At 39.0% G+C, this 17,501-nt stretch overlaps 2 protein-coding genes across 13 annotated transcripts in view; one reads left to right on the plus strand and one right to left on the minus strand.

Moving 5' to 3' along the window:
• Nucleotides 1–2,055: 2,055 nt before the first annotated feature.
• On the plus strand, nucleotides 2,056–8,867 carry LOC109480975 (protein-L-isoaspartate O-methyltransferase domain-containing protein 1-like). Its single transcript, XM_019783440.1, has 5 exons — nucleotides 2,056–2,611; nucleotides 4,388–4,546; nucleotides 5,274–5,389; nucleotides 5,601–5,715; nucleotides 6,164–8,867. The coding sequence occupies exons 1-5, from the start codon at nucleotides 2,305–2,307 to the stop codon at nucleotides 6,517–6,519; spliced, it is 1,053 nt and encodes a 350-aa protein (XP_019638999.1). The 5' UTR covers nucleotides 2,056–2,304; the 3' UTR covers nucleotides 6,520–8,867.
• A 668-nt stretch (nucleotides 8,868–9,535) lies between these two features.
• Nucleotides 9,536–17,501, minus strand: part of LOC109480935 (myelin transcription factor 1-like) — a 38,258-nt gene continuing 30,292 nt past the window's right edge. For 10 of the 12 annotated variants that reach the window (XM_019783337.1, XM_019783334.1, XM_019783340.1 and 7 more), the window contains 7 exons: nucleotides 16,316–16,387; nucleotides 15,536–15,598; nucleotides 14,992–15,107; nucleotides 14,436–14,556; nucleotides 13,999–14,090; nucleotides 13,402–13,505; nucleotides 9,536–12,722 (listed from right to left, as the gene is read on the minus strand). In XM_019783337.1, coding sequence (XP_019638896.1) covers nucleotides 12,438–12,722; nucleotides 13,402–13,505; nucleotides 13,999–14,090; nucleotides 14,436–14,556; nucleotides 14,992–15,107; nucleotides 15,536–15,598; nucleotides 16,316–16,387 — 853 coding nt within the window. In that variant the 3' untranslated portion in view covers nucleotides 9,536–12,437. The remainder of the gene's footprint in view (nucleotides 12,723–13,401; nucleotides 13,506–13,998; nucleotides 14,091–14,435; nucleotides 14,557–14,991; nucleotides 15,108–15,535; nucleotides 15,599–16,315; nucleotides 16,388–17,501) is intronic. The other 2 variants (XM_019783335.1, XM_019783338.1) reach the window with 2 other exon arrangements.

Here is a 17,501-nt window from a genome sequence, read left to right on the forward strand (position 1 = left end):
TCTTCATCTCTAGTTTGTATCAGTGAACTGCAGCTCAATATGCGCTGAAGGGCATGTGGTAACAACACTTTAGTTTTGAGAGATGGCCCTCAGCTGGACTCTAAGTACACAGTAATGGCTGATGCCTTGTGCAGTGCTTGATGAAGATATGAAAAACACTCTTGTCAAATTTTACATATAACGTTATGGCTGAACTTGAAATTAATAAGTTTTGATGAGTAATTTTCCAGCAGTGGCATCCTGTATAGATAATCATCTGCTGTCTCGCATTACAGTTACTTCTATCATTTTGTATATTTCGATATCGTTATGAAATCTTTTAGTGTTTGATAACAGCATTTTAGTTTGGAAATGATGAACAGAAGACCATGCTAATTTTTTGTCACTGAAAACAACATGAGTTGGTACATTGCATAATGTATAGATTACTATAATATCAAAAGTTGTCATTAAGTGTTACGTAAAATCAGTCTTCAGCAAATTACAGTGTTCAATTGCTCAATGCGACAATGCCTTATTGACAATCAAACAACATTCAAGTTAAATGCTATTTTAATTTAGTAAAATCAAACAATTACCTGCATTTCACATAACTATGTTGTCAACTATTTACCAATCCATTACTAATTTAGACTGAATCAGCTGTGAATTGACAATCACAACAAGGTGTTGACTTGTGAAGATTTTGACAGTTGAAGGTCAAAGGTGTCAAAAGACTCAATTGAATCCAATTGACACCAATATGCAGTGTTGGGTAACACATTCTTTGTGTATAAAAGTTACATGGATTCAAAGTAAAAGTCCAAGTTTAAAAAAGGGGGATGATTTTCAGGATGTTATTAATCTCCTACCAGGTACATAAAGTATACGTTATGTCCAACTTGTAGGTAATATATTGATTTTTTTTGTTGGTCCCTGTTTTGATGTCATGGTCTGTGTGTTTTGAAAGGGTTAATTAGGGTCAAATAGGACTTTGACTGCTTGGTTCATTGTTGATCCATGCTAGTGTCTTAGAGAAGAAGAATTATCAGGTTTAAAATCCCTTTTTCTGTTTCCTGCAATATATAATTCAATGTCATATTGCTGCTTAAGCCTACAAAAAGTTGTTGACAGCCCTTCTGCAATATAGATTTTTTTTATTGCAGTTTGAGAGTCTGATTGGCTCAATGGTTTTCACTCCAACACTATGCATTTATCACTTCAGTACAGTGATAAATTGACAAAGGTTAGATGGGGGTAATTAAGATCCTGCAGGTCACCTTGGGTTTTCACAATGAAAACTGAGAAAATGTGGGCATTCATTTTTTCAGTGACAAATACAAGTTTTGTACAGAGCTCTTGGCACTTAGAATCGCTGCATTTGCATGTTTACAGAACAGTTGTACTTGCAATAATGTTTATCAGAATTATTAGAGAAGGCATTTGCTAGCCTATTACTAGTACCAGAGACATTATACAAGATAAATCTGTGTATAATGTCCTTGCTAGTACCTTCATGAACTTTTCAAAACATTTTGTAGGATTAGCAAACTGTCAACAGAACACAACCAAGCAGGAATTATAGACAGCTTGTCGTAAAAAGGAAATCAAAACACACCTTTGTTGTCCAAAGGCACCCAGGAACCTGAGGTCGATATTTTTGTTACAATACAAGTAAATTGAAAGGAACTACGGTGCAAAAACTCAAAAGTGATTCTATTGATAAAGCAGTCTATTACTACTACATGTACTAAGTTTAACCTGCTAGTGTTTATTCTGTTGCAACGTATGGGAGATTGAGCAAATATGTTCAACATCGTAAATTCTGTGCATATTGAATTTTACAACACCTTATTTGGGTCAGGTATGTTTTCATCACGACTCAGTGCTTGTCCCTGTTGTTACAGGAAATCTACATTAGTCTTTACCATAGGCATGTTTTTTTTTCTACCTAAGACTTTTGTGTTTTTTTCTCTTCCAGGGAGTTCTGGATGCTACGTGACTGTACATCCGTCAGCTGACATGGGTGTCTTTACCATACCCGGACAGTAGGGGCTCGTTGCTGCCAGCACCATTTACAACCTGTGTCCTGATTGGCTTTAGCCAACCAGTATCATTAGCTATTGGTAGATTGTTACCAATCAAAATCTTCAGTAGTCACTGCTGATCTTGAGGTTCAGAGTGACTTGTGAATTGATGCTCTCATATTCTAGAGCTCCTATATCCTGCTGACTACTGATTGGTTGACGTTTTAGCCAATCAGGAACAGGCAAACCTTGACAACATCTTCTATCCTGCACATCCCCCAACCAATCAGAGGCCAGAATGGGAGGGGCAGTGAGCGCAGGAGAGGACAATGAGGAGCTGGTGGATAACCTGAAGGAGGCAGACTACATAAAAACCAAGAAGGTTGAAGAGGTCTTTCGGGCAATCGACCGCGGGGACTACTACTTAGAAGAACACAGAGATAATGCGTACAAGGACTTAGCGTGGAAACATGGGAACATACACTTGTCCGCACCATGTATATACTCAGAGGTGATGGAGTCACTGAAGTTAAAGCCCAACCTCTCTTTTCTGAACCTGGGGTGTGGAACTGGCTACCTCAGTACCATGGTGGGCTTGATACTGGGTAAGTACCCTGTACCAGAAGTTTACAGGAAGATGTCAGGAAAATATGAAACGCAAAAATAGAAGTATATGAAAAAATTTGCTAATTATAAAGTCTTAAAGCCCTGAGGTGTCAATAGCAAGTCATCAGAGTAAGTGATTTTGGCAGGTCTCTGTTTTTACGTACATGTATAAATCACCCTGCGTACAAGTTTTCCCTTGGTACTTCAAATGTGTAGACGTGCCCCGCGTACATTCCCATCAGGAATCCCGCCACTGACGTCAACATTCACATTTTATTAGCACAGTGATTCATTCAGACCACTCGAGTGCTCGGGAAGTGATTGTGCCAAAGCACAGACTAATGCAACATCTGTTTCTGTATGGATTGTGACGGCAGGACCAAATTGCGCTGGGACAGTGGTGACCTTCACTATACTCCCACTGACAATGAGAAGCCGTTTACAGATGTGCTGAACACATTGCCAGTGGGACAGCTGATCTGTTACCACCACTCAGTGTTGTCATGGGACAGTGTGTACGTCATGTGTCACACTGGCACATGGATGTACATGTGTAGGTGACAAGGAACATTTTCTGCGTGCGATAACAATTTTAGAGCACAATACGATTTTTGTGATGCGCAATATGGTACATGATTTTTCATCAGATGGGAGAGTAGAATTGTTAGGTCCAACTGAGAACAGCAGGAAAAAATTTGAGCCAGAGAGATTTTATCAATGTTGCAATATTCTTAAACTAAATATTGATTGAAAATATAACTGCCCTCAATTTTCATGTCAACAGTTTCTGAATTCAGCTCATCTGATATGCAAAAAGTTGATAAAATTTGTTAGGAATAGAAGTCAGCAGGGAGATAATTAATGTCATTTTCATAACTGAGTTCTCAAAATATGTGACTGTACTATTATTGACATTTTCATACATGAAATATCTGATAACAGAAAATTAAAGACAATTAATATTTGCAAATGATAAGAACACCATCTATGAGTTTCATATGTCTAATGACCAGGGTGTACAAATATGCATCGTGTTGCAATTCATTTTGAGTAGTCATACTGTATACATGTAACTTGCTGGCTTAGGATAGAAGTAGAGCATTGTGTTGTACATTAGTTAGTCAGACAATGGCAAAGGTGAAAAAGAATTGACATGAGAATCTTGGACAAGAGCCAAACTGGTGTTGGCTTAGTGCTGTGCTGATTCAACCAGAACCAGATTGAAATGAATAAGAAATAACTCAGAAACATAGAAGCTCATTTCTATTGTTGGATTAGTAACTTGAAGTTAAGATGACCCTGTGCCTTTTTGAGAATGATTGACATGTAACAGCATGGACATGATGGGTCAATTTGCATGATTACTATACACTTACTGGAGTCTTGTGACCACAATAACAGGTGTTGTCAATGCTTCCAAAGTTTCAAGTGCATATGGATTAAAGTTATGAAAAACATTACAGTTGCATAGCCAGGTTCTAGAGAGATCATCAGGCTTTTTGAAGAAATAAGATTATTTTTTGAAAAAGCAATCTTATGATGTCTGAGCAAAATAACTTCAATTGTGTAAACGAATTTTTTAACGAAATGCTGTTTGTGGCAAATAGCTAGTCACTTTCATTTGTACAAAAACCTAAAGCAACTAGACAAACCATCGAAAAACATATTCTGTTCCTTTATCTCTACTATAACCGAAAGCGAGGAGAAGTTGAATTTATCTAATGATGTGCACTAAAGGTCATCATTCAAGTAAGAAAAGCATTCGTCCCCCTCAGGTCCATTTGGTATTAACCACGGGATTGAGATCCACCAGGATGTGGTGGAGTATGCCAAGCAGAAGCTGTCCTGGTTCATGAAGAACGCTGAGGTGTTCGATGACTACGAGTTCTGTGAGCCCAGATTTGTAATTGGCAACTGCCTTCTACTTCCCTCTGGTAAGTACTAGTAGTTGATGATAATTCGTTGAAAAGGTTTGTCGTAAGATTGACAGTTAGTAGAATATTCATCAATCTGACTTTTTAAAGGTAGCAATCACGTACCACTGTACGTCTTGATCACGGAGTGGCCTAATCTTGCGAGAATAGACTAGGTGAATATTCTACTAACTGTTGATGATTACTGTTTTCCCTTTTTTGAGACCCTTTAGCCTAAAATGCAAAGTCTTCCAGGGTTCAGACATTCAATGAACTAAGATATTATACATCACAAAAACATAGTCATCAACTATATATTTACAAGCTTATGGACTAGAGGCTGGAGTTAAGAACAGATGGCTTCTTTTTAGAAGTAGACAGTCTATGTGGTGAGCAAATGTCAGGTGACAGTGCTTTTCATACTGCATACTGCAAGTACATTTTTCAGGTTAGAATATTGTCCTTTGTTATGTCCATACATAATATATGGATATAGCAAATGCAGACATGTTTTTAGATGAGAATATGAATTTCAATTGAAGTAGAGATAAGTTGAAAGGTTTCATCAGAGTTGTGTTGGGCTGAGTTTGGCAGAATACACAACACTCTGAACTTGAAATGTTTTGTATGTTTGAAATTCTGCTTCCTGTGCTTTAATTCGGCCCTGACTTTCAATTTAAAGTCTGAAACTAGCTAGCATGGTTCAAGTCCACGTGATTGACTGCATGCTGCTGTCATGTTGTTACAGGGTGTAAAACATATGACCGTGTGTACTGTGGAGCTGCCTGTCCACCAGAACATGAGAACTACATGAAGAACCTGCTGAAGATAGGGGGAATCCTCGTCATGCCTTTTGAGGACCAAGTAAGTTTCACTTAATAGTATGTTGAACACACTATATGTTGAGTGTATTCACTAAAAGTGTGATGTATGCTTCTCGTCAGCTATAGCACAGCAGTAAATTTATAGGAAAAAACACCTTTCTCTACTCCAAACATGGTAGACAGTATGACCAGTATCTTCAGGCTATCCAGGAAAAAAAACTTTAAGGCTAATGATTATCTTTGACCTGCAGTTACAGCAAATCACACGCACAGGACAGAACAGCTGGGAGACCAAGAACATTCTCCCAGTATCCTTTGCACCACTGGTTCTGCCACAGAAGTCAGACGCACCCCAAGTGGAGTTACGTAAGTTAGTCCTTCTTTTTGAGGCGACATGAGTTGCCTGTGGATTACAGTCTCCAAGTCATTGTGTTATAGGACCTGATGTGAAAATCTACAGTCATCAATACTCACCCGTTGTTCAGGTTGGAACAAGTCAGTCTGGTGGGGTCGTGTGGCGTAACAGTAGTGCTCGACTTGGAACCAAGAGGTCCTGGGTTCAAGTCCTGACCTGCCACCGATCTTTGCCCTTTGGAAAGGCACTTTACATGACTTTCCTCACTTAACTCAAGTGAAAATGAGTATTGTCCTGTCCTACATGTATATTTGTTTCTATGTGTGGGACACAACACTAGCAACGGCTGACTGTGTCCACTTGTATTCTATTGTTACAATTTCAATAAATCAGATCAATCAAATCAGCTGTTAATTCACATTGTTGTCCAGACCTCAACAGATAACTCTTGTTCCACAGCTGACTGCTCCTGTCGCACACTCCAAGACCTCTGTCGCATCTCCATCCGCCGGATCCTCCGCGCGAACGTCAAGGCCGAGAAGCTGAAGGAGGGCGTGTCCTCCTCGAGCCGCCCCAAGCGGAAACGCAAGCGCCGGAACAGGTACCACCGGCGCAACCACGTGAGGGACCACGACTCGCGGCACGAGGCGGACGGTCCTCCCAACCACGTCAGGAAGGAGGACAGCGAGGAGAGCGAGAAGGAGATGGAGGAGGAGATGGAGAAGCCCAGGAGGAATCCACTCCGGGAGAAGATCGAACAGTTACCCCTTCCTCCTGCACTAAAACAGTACCTGATGTACTATAGAACCAAGTAAACGTAAGCACTCAACTTAGGCGTAAGTATAGTTATATACTGATGTTAGGCAAGGAACGCCTAGTATTGTGTACTAGTATTCACGCATCTTGACTTTGTTTCATTACTTCTCTGAGTAACAAACTATCAAGTAGATCTGGGGTAAAATGTTATCACTACATTCTATTCTCTGCCAAACAACTTTTAACTTTCATACTTATATCCACTCAGTAGACTGGATTTTTACAGAAATTAGCCATACGGGATCATCACCAAGCCAAGTATTTTGTTAAGCTGCTCTGTTGTATTTTTTAAGGTCATGTTAGCTGTAAATACTAAAGCTTAGCTTCTGGTAAGTTGCATAATGTTAAGAGTAGTGTACCTTGAAGCAGTTACTGTTTGTCAGATTGTATGTAGAAAAGAGCATGCTTTTAAAGCTTCAAAAGTTTGGGGCTGAAAGCATCACATCATGAAAGGGTTAAAAATAGGTACATGTATCTTGTATGGTAAAAAAACACAACTAGAAACCTCAGGGGTGGAAAATAGCAGCAAACAGGTGATATCAGAAGGACACAAAACACATATAATCCGTGACTATAAATTACTTGTCCATGTACGTGACTGTATATCATCAGTTAAGGCTGTGAGTGAACAGTCATACTCCAAAAAGCTCCTACAACGTCACAGATATCCACATTTAAATTCCCACTTACAACTGTAGGATTCACCAGTTTGAATTGCTAACCAGTCCAGGTGGTATTTGGTGAGGCTTGTAGGTTGTACAATTGTGCACCATTACTGGAATGATGTTCTCATTTCTTTGTTGTATCTCCGATCCTGAGAGGTGCCTTAACACAGACTACATGTAGATCACAGCTACATGCAAGGTATGATTTGCAGCATGAACACTACAGGTTCCTGTCAAGGGCAGAGGTTAATGCTATTCCACACTGCTGCGATGTACATATATAATTATGCACAAAAATGTAGTTCATTATTATTCAAGAGAAAACATTGTCGGTGGTGTATACACTGTCAATGACCAGACAAGATGAGTAACACTGGACACTTATTACTGCTAGTAATTTTAGCAACTTGTGCATTTGCCAAATCACTGTATCTCTTTAAATCTGTCATCAAGAAGGTCACAATCATGCCTGCTGCTAGCTAATGCTGTGTACTGATGTCTCCACATATAGAGCTTTCCAAGGCTGTTTACATTCCACACTATTCCTGCACTTGTTTGATGATGCAATACCTATCCTAGTGTTAAGCCCGGATGAATGATTGTATGTTTGATATGGAATTGCTGCAGTGATGTTTCTGTGTTCTCATTTATTTGAAACTTATGTTTAAGTTTTTTTTAGCTTAAAAGAGTGACAGGTTGCAAAGTACACATTTCACTATTGATAGACATATCTGCAACAACAGTAGGTACTGTTACTTATTGTTTTGTTTATTTGTTTTCTAAAATGACATGTTTTGGGTTGGTTTTAGATTAACATTATAACATTTATTGTCTAGCTACTTGCTTACTTTGTCAAGTCATAAAATCATCGAATCCCTCATCAGAGAATCACCACTGGTATGGATCTATGGTGTTTCCAGCATGTCACCCATAATGGCTGTACCACCACCCCTTCTGTTTGGGGTTGGCCCATGCACATGGTAATATCATCATCTGTACATGTCATCAAGATTCAGCTTAAATGGTGGTTTTGTGGAGAAAGTGCAAAGTTTGTTTTAGATGGAAGAATGTCATGAGTTTGTGTAACTTGTATATGGCTTCATGTGTAAGGCTTCACGTGAGAGCAACATTCAGAGGCTTAAACTTTGACTATAATGATGATGTTGAAGCTTGATTGTACATTAACAACCTGAATTGATTGAGAAGTTGTCTCTGCCTGAATGGGTCTATCCCAGTGCACAATGGCACAGTATGTGCATGTACTAATGGAGTCTGAACTGTTGCATTTAGTTGTCTAGATATATGCCAAATGTTGGGGAGAAATCTACAGGAAATATATCGCTGTAGATGTTTATTGCGATGTGTAAACAACAAGGAATTTTTATCCAATGGAGAGATTGTAAGACTTTGTAAGTTAAGTCCAAATAGCTGTAGAAATGTCGTGATCAAGATCAACGCATGACAGAAACATGGAACTATGAAGGTGTACTTCCAATGTTTATGGTAATTCAGAGAAGTCCTAGATATACGAAAGAAAGATTGCTGTATATGTACATAGCCAAACATATATTGTAAGAATGCTGGTCATTGTTTGCAGCATGTATTTATAGCAGTTCTGTACCTGTAAAACTTTGCAAACAAAGCAAGTAGTAGAGCAAAATATAAACCAAGATTGTTGTAAACTTCTGGTCTGATCATTATTGTCCGCAGTCAAGATGAAATTCATCTCTAGCTGATCTCAGAGAAGCTCGGTGGTCAGAAAGTTCTTATCTCCACCTTCAACCACCAACATCTTTTTAGCTCATCTGGTTTATCCACAGAAGTCTTGAGGATGGACTGCACAAGGTTCAAGTGTAGACTCATTGATCAGTTAGCACAGCGAGTCGGCAGAACGTACATGTGTACTGCACCTGCGCGAATCCTGCAATGTATTGTGCATAGCACTTTGGCAGAACGTATCATATTAGGTCGTGTTTGCACGTATCCATTCTGTAGTTTCCAAAAGTTATGTCGGAAAAGATATCGTCTGCAATGACAAAATTCTGATGCAACATCGACCATACATCCAACGAAAACCAGGAAAAGGTAGGGTTTCGCGCAGGCACAGTAGGTTCTGCAGACATGCTAGTTAGCACAGGTATACTCTGCCCAGCTATGTCTGGTTTCCTTGTCACAGACTGCATGTGTTCAGACTGCATGTGTGCATCCTCCTTATATTTCAACTGATACAATCACCTGTGATGCCCCAGATGTAGAAGTGGCTGGATAAACTAATTAAACGTACAATGACCCATTACATTACCCACTCCAGATCCTTGGTGGAAAAAAATGAGTACAAAACCATTTCACCTTTTGTGTATCAGACATTTAATTCTTTCACTTAAAATGGCCCAAATTTCTTTGGCTAAGTCACAAGTACAACACATGCAAATGGCAGGACAATCCTTCAATGCCCTGGGATACAAAACAGTTGAAGTTGCACATGCACAAGGACAAGCACAAATATGCACTGATCATTGCAATAAAAATCTTAAATATTTCACAAAGTGACTGTCATCACTTTTAGCATTACATTGACTATCTTCTACCGCTATGCTCTAAGCTCTGGTTTTGTCAGCTCGTGTCATACAAAATATTAAGAGAGATACAAATACAACTGAAAACCTCCATTGAAAAACGACAATAAATAATATAAATATAGTGACAAAATGTTAATAGCATCATAAAGTCTACATCACATAACTTCCAAAATATACTACATTCAACATTCTATACTTACAAATATACTACTCAATAGAATGGTCAATTGCATGTGAAATGATTCTTTCAATTTTCATAACATTCTTAAGAATGTGTAATTAAATCCATGAGTTCATTCTAGAGGAGTCTGCTTTCATATGCAGCAGAATAAATAGCACAAAAATAAAGACCCCCTGAACACTTCAATAAATTATATACTTTCCTCTGGTCAAAAGTATTGTACTTCTTAAATGTTAGGAATATCAGAGGAATAGACAAGTGTTTTGAATAATATATCCACAGAAATATTCACTTTGAATCCTTCATTTCTCTGCCCTCTCCAGGGTTGACATCACTGAAGTTTAGCAAGTGTCTTTGCACACCTCAGCATTTAAAATATGGCTTGCCTGAGACACCAACTACTACTTCCACTAACACTCAAAGCTAGTGCTAAGCTTGCCACCATGCAAAATGTCCACAAAAATTTATCAACTGCACAATGTGATGCTTACTTTAGATTGCCACCAGTCAGAAGCTGCTCTCTGCATTACCAAAACTTACCTACAGTGGCTGATCTCAAGTTGCTCAACCGAGTTTAGAAAACATTTAAATGTCTTGAAGAATGCCCATTTGGCCAGAAAGAGTGAGCTACATGTACAGTCTGCTGTTCATACTACCTAATTAGTTCTCACTCTCGGTTTATACATCAGTAGCTAAAACCATACCAATTACTTGTACCTAAATTTCATTACATGACTTACGTAGTGAGTAAAAATCCCTCCCAGGACACAACTAGGGAAGTCCTCAACTGCAGTCCTTTTTACTGTTTACATAAAAATCGAGGTTGCTCGAACAACACACAGTTTTATACCTAGTAAATGTCCTAGCACAGCTTCCTTTTAGCTCAGAGAAAAATTCTTTTATCAGGTAACATGATGAGCCACATACTGATGCTTACTGTGGGATGTGTTGGAAAAACTCTTCCTTTCATCATCAACTCTCTTAACTCTTCCCATATATACCAGTACCTCAAAAACAGTCAAGAATGTGATGTCTGCTCTACCCTTGACTCCCATCTTTGGACCTACTTCAGCTTCCACATTACAAAATGAGATATATCATGTGATTGCACCTAGTATGTGATTGTGTTATCTACAGTGAGTATAGTTTGGAATGTATGAGAGTAAACAGATGGGGTTTTCTGCTGGGTCACAAGCTCCCTTCCTTCATTGCACTACCCACATCATCACTGACAAGTAGGAATATCTATACAACTGATTGGTAGACTGTTTCAATACTGTTCTAGTCTGTACAGAATGTAATGTATCAGAAATATCAGTATCACACATGCTAATATGGTCACCTCTAGTTTGGAGATGTACCAGTCATGTTTTCTGACCCGGGCAATGGATGGGACCTTTGGGGATAACAGATTTCAACAACAATAAATCATAATTGTGAAAGTTGTTTGTTCAGGACTCAGCCAAAACTTAGTATGTTGTCATAGACTCGTGTACAAAACTTTATAAACACCCCTTCAGTGATATTTGTCCTTCTATTTAGGAATGCAGAGTTTTTAAATGAACTGCAGCAGACTTAGGGTAGGGGGTCACAAATTACAGCTCAATCAGGAGGCAACCATGTACAGGTGTGGTGACGTCTATGTGTACAGATACATGTACTATTCCACAACTTCATCTTACCAACAGTTGAGTCAAGAAAAGTCTAGCATGTTTATATTACACTGCTACCAAGCCATGAAGCTATACCTGGCACCCATATATTTCTTTTCTGTTTGGCAAAGCAATGATTGCAAGTTCGTCACTTTGTGTACTGTACCGCAATTGTGTTGTGTGCTATCATTCAACTGTTCAAAGTCATTGTCACATAAAGTATGCCCCCAGAAGCATTAAAACATTTATTAATTAAATCTTCATATTATAATAAATAGCTTTCCCTTCTTTATACCACATAATCCAAGTGCACACTGGATATGTCACATTGTATCATAAAAGTCTACTACTGTAACATCACAATACCACTTTTGTGCTAATGTCTTATATTTACAATGTTGGAAATAGCATGTGAATGGTGAAGTGATGCATAACACATTATCTGTTTGGAACAAATTTCATCTCCTCTTACATAACTCTGTTTCTGTTTGATGTTGTATTTTCCTATTAAATGTCTTTGAAGAGATTTCTAAAAGGATTGTAACATTATATTAAAAGTCTTCTGCATTAAAACGGTTCTTTCTATGCTGAAAACATGCCCAAATCTGCACTCATGATCATAAACCAATTTGATTCCATCATTGTCCAGTCACAACCTAGGATTTGAAATGCTATGGTCATCATAACTAGATCATCATAAGAAATCAGGTCAGCCTTCCCTATTGACAACACATGACTAGCCCACTGGCCCAACTGATAACATTATACATCCAATCAGAGCCTTGTATCTAAAATGCTACTTGTGTTGCCGCCATGGGGAGAATGTCGTATCATCATTGATCAAACCTTTACATCAAAGTCCTCTAACGCAGCCTTAACCGCCTGGAAGAGTGCCTTGTTTTCAGAAGTGTAGTTCTCCAGGCAGAGGTTCCGTAGGGATGAGATGTAAGAGTCAAAGTTCTCCTCAGTTGGGCCCTCGTTGGTCCCAGGCAGCTTGATCTCCTGTAAGTGTTGGATGAGGTTGGACCGTAGAAACTCCAGATGTTCCTTCAGGCTGATGTTTTTGTCCTCTATCGCCTTGTTCTCCTTCTCCCCCTGCTGTACCTTGTTCTCCATTGATGTTATCTGTTGTTGGGAAAATTATTGACGTTCATAATAGATATATACAGTCATTGGACTCAAGATAAGACAACAAAACACCACACGAAACTCTGAGATAACTGAAGCATTCACAAATGAGTTAGACATGTTAGACAAAGCCAAGAAAGATAGAAGACCCCAAAAAAATTGTTGCAAAATAAAAAATCAGTCAATTTTTTTGTCAATTTTGTGATTCACTCATCACACAAGGACAATCTTGTCTTTGAGACAAAACTAGCAGAATTACAAGCTGCACTGCAATGAAAGTTTTGCATGTCCAAGTCTTTGACAGAGGTGTGTGGGAATATGCAATCAATTGAACAAATGTGTAATCCTGGCAACCATGAAAGTAACGAAAAGTGATATACAAGTAAGGACCGGAGACCAGTTTGCAATGCCAGTGAATGTTTGTTTACAATAGGACAGACACATTTGACGCTACATGGCGCAAACATATCATATCCCATTTGTACAACTCCACAAATAACATTATCCAATCTGTTTTCAATTCCGATGTAATATTTTGCAACAGATTCTTCCGCAATATCTGGGTCCATCTGTACTCAGACATATTTTTAGCTATTGTTATTATGTGTATTTTAATCTGTATCTTTTTCTTTATATGGGCGAGTGATGCCTGAAATAAATAAAGAGAGTTGTGTACCTGTGTTCTTAACTTGATCATCTGTGCCTCCATGTGTGAGTTGGAGGACTGCAGCTCTGTGATTTCCTGCTCCAGCTTCTTGATGTCCTCATCATTCTCTATACCTGACAAAGGTGCAGACCCAGGTTAAATTTCTAAATCAGCATACTGACTTCATGGACCATTAGGGATGCAGTAATATTTTTTTTTACTCATGGTCAATACTTGGTAAGAGAAATATTACTGTACACAGCTACTTCTTTTTAGACCCTGTGTACACAACTGTACAATATGAGAGAAAAGTCCTTCCCACACCATGTGGTGCATAGAGTGGCGCTTGTATCTCCAGGTCAGTAGCCCTTGGGCCACACAGTGTGCAATCACTACAGCAGGGGGATAGTCCACTGGCAGTGGTGTGTGTTTAACTCCCACACTCTTTCCCAAATGCTGACTGCTAAGCAGAGAAAGCAGTATATATATGTACCATTTTTTAAGTCTTTGGTATGACTCGGACGGGGACTGAACTCACGACCTACCGAATGCAAGGCGAGCGCTCTACCCACTTGGCTATTGCACATTGAGAAATACCTTGAATGAAACAATAAGAACCTTCCTCACCGTTGCTGGCCTTGTACTTGATGGTGTTCATCTCCTCGGAGGTCAGACGTGCCTTCTTCATCGCAGCTGTGGCACGGGGACAGCCTGACAAACTAGGAGGGAGCAGAACATGTCATTAGAGAAATGATGTTATACCAGTGAAAAATACTGTACAGTGAGGATACTATTACATCATAGGTTTTTGTGCAGTGGATGATCCAGACTTATACACTTCTAACAGTTGTGAGTCAACAAAGTAACTTTTCATCACAATAACCATCACTAAGACAAATACTGCACAACAAATGAATGTTTTATTCATTATACACAAGTTTTCCATGTCTATCTTGAGCTGGTAGTTCTCTTAAGTCTGTACGGTGTATTCAATTATAGCTTGGCCTAGCCATATATGCATTTTTATGCTGTTATACTATCAGACAATGTGAACACAAGCCTACCTTCTGTGTGTGAGAAAGCTGCCGTTGGCATGGCCCGAACCATCACACCCAGGGGTGGGGCAGACCAGCCCGTCCATTCTCGGCCTGGTCCACTGGCTGGACAAAGGGAGGTCGTAGGAGCCTGCAAATATCAGGAGCAACACAGACGGTCAGTCAGTCACCATGTCAGCAAATCAAAGGACATAAAAAATCAGACAAAATTCACTTTGAATAATAAGAATTTTCATCTAAATTGTACTATTTGCAAGAATGTCAAATAAATGTTGCCATGAAAGTCAGCAAACTGACAAGAACAATGACTTCCCTAACTCTGTCACACATTCATTTTACTTAAGCATTTAAAAGCCCTGAAATGGATAAATGTGCACTTCATTCCCGTGCTTAAGTCCAGAATTAAGAGGCAACAGTCATATGTTACCAAAGACACTAGATACAAAAATCAAGCATTGAATGCATCTCAGTATACTTTTGTGCAGAAGGATGTGAATGCCTATCAGATAAGGGCAGCTATTTTACAGCAAAGCCTGACAAACAGTCCGCTAACGTGTCCACTTACTGGAAGATTGGACAGGTGATCTCCAATACCCGGGGACATCCTTGCACTCACCATTTTCATCACGGAACATGCTGAGGTTGAAGCCCTTCTTGGCTGCTAAAGGGCATCCAGAAGCACTGTGGTAAAGGCAGAAACAGTGTAAGTCATGGTCTTGCAGAACTTTACCAACAAATATGTATCATATTAAGACATTTCAAATATTTTTTTGTTTTTTCTTAACATTATGACCAAACAAAGTTAAAATTTTACATATTTCCAACAATGCTAATTTTTACTTCACTTGTTAATATTAAGAACTCCAGAGGTAGAAACCATGTTGTACTTAAAGGAATGTAACAGTCAAACTTACCAAACCTGACTTTCAAGCCTTAAGAAAGCAACTCTTAAAAGGCATAGTTACTAATAATACCATGGAGCATAAGGCATGTAGCATAAGACCTTTGTAGGTCTGTTGATGTGAAACATACATACATATTACTAATATCCTTTGACACATTCAAAGTTGAAAACGTTAGCTTCAGGACACTCCTACAAATGTACATACCTCCTGTGTGTGACGTACTTCCCAGAGACGTGTCCTGAGCCATCACACCCCGGTACTGGGCACCTGGAATCAAAACACGGACACAAGACGTCAGAATGCTGCCTCATCCATCTGTCTATCTAACTCCAGGGAGCTTGCTCATCAACAAGCCGGCAAACTTAATAAGCAGACCCACAAGTCCCAAATTCAAGATATCTGTGGGTTTCACAAATTGGTTGCAATGCTCAAGACATATATAGCACTGGTTCATGCTCTGCAAGCAAATGAAGTGCTGTATATCATGGGCTATGACATAGAGCTTGAGCATTTTATTTACTGATTTGGTGTTCAAGGGTACTGCAGTACTTCCAATAAACATTGGAGTATCATTATTGCTTGAAGTTTAAAAAGCACACTGCCTTGGCTTGCAGGCTGTACACTCTTACTACTGTACTTAATACATAACCAGCACAGCACTGTGCCTATTGGAATGTCTTCTTGACCTATAGGGAGTCATGTTAGTCCGCCATGCACTTATAGTTTTTATATCTATGATTTTCTTACCATAATTAACAAAATTATGGAGATTTGGTGCAGCTATTGTGGGTGCAGATTGTGGGTAATTTGTCATCTATTGAATTAATTGCAATTATGTAATATAGCTTCATGTCAATAGTAGGCTATTCATATTAATTTGAATAAAGCGAAATCACAGAAATCAGAAACGATTTTACACAAATCGGTTGTAAGATCGAGAATTAAGAAAATTAAGCAGGGTAAAACAAAAGAAAATGTCCTTGCCCTTCCACTTGTGAAATGGCTGCGACAGACTGCTTCGTGTTGTCATTCACGCTAGTCATGTGGCAGCCAAGTCTACAACCAAGAAGGAAGTCTTCGTGGATCTTAGGACTTCAACAGCAAGATTGTTTTTTTTCACTTCCTATCCTGTTTACTCCCAATTATACTGAATAGGTTCCATCACCAGCTGCCTTAATTAGTATCTATGTTCCAGACAGTGGGCACCAGGTTTTATAAGGTGTTATGCAAAAGGTATAGGCACCAATACCGTTTTGTTATTTGTGATGACCAATGGAGTTAACACAAACAGAAAGAGAAAAGAGATATAAAGGAAAATTGTGAATTTACAGATACCTGTTAGAAAATAGACATTTCACCACATAAAAGTAGGAAAACCCAGTGATCATTCTAGACATCTACTTATTGAATGCATAGAGCTTATAGACAAGAACATCAACTGAAGGTTTGGGCACCAATTTTGGTTACTGGAAGACATTTACTTAGAATTCTCTTTGTACCTGTTATCAACAATAAAAATATTAATAATGCAGGATAACCAAAAGAAAGAATGAACTAAAAAAAAAAAATTAAAAAGAGTTTAAAACAAAATTCAACATTCAACAATCAAGCCAGTCATCCATTCTACTACATTTTCCCTCTACCATCAACATCGGTGACTGATGACGGTCTCATTGGTGAAATATCTACAAGGAGTGGTTAAAACATGACAAAAGCTTGCCGCTGGTTACAAAGTGATCTATAAAAAGAGCTGGGGTGAGATGCTGTAGCCTGAGCAAAAAAGGCAAGGCGAGATCAGGGTAAGGAGTCTCACCCATAGTACACTGATTTGATCCTTGACAGCAGGGAGTAGAAAAGACAGGGAGTGGGTCACACAGACACACAAGACAGTCTCGTTAAAAGGCATCATCTTTTCTTGCCAAGCTGATGGATTGATGAGTCACCATGGCCACTGTGCAAAAGTTTCTCAACATGCAAGGACAGTGTTTCCCCTAGTGGTAGCTCACTGTTATGGTTTAAGTACATAAATGTGTCACTGCAGGATAAGGGCCACAAAAAATCATGGGCCCATTTTTGAAGGGATAATCAGGCTCAGAAAAGTCTGAGGGGAAACACTGACATGAGTCATGTATGCCAGCTTTGTAAGTTCTGTAAGCATCAGACACCCTGC

The sequence above is a fragment of the Branchiostoma belcheri genome, unplaced genomic scaffold (assembly GCF_001625305.1).
Source record: "Branchiostoma belcheri isolate BF01 breed outbred unplaced genomic scaffold, Haploidv18h27 scaffold53, whole genome shotgun sequence".
Classification (NCBI taxonomy): domain Eukaryota; kingdom Metazoa; phylum Chordata; class Leptocardii; order Amphioxiformes; family Branchiostomatidae; genus Branchiostoma; species Branchiostoma belcheri.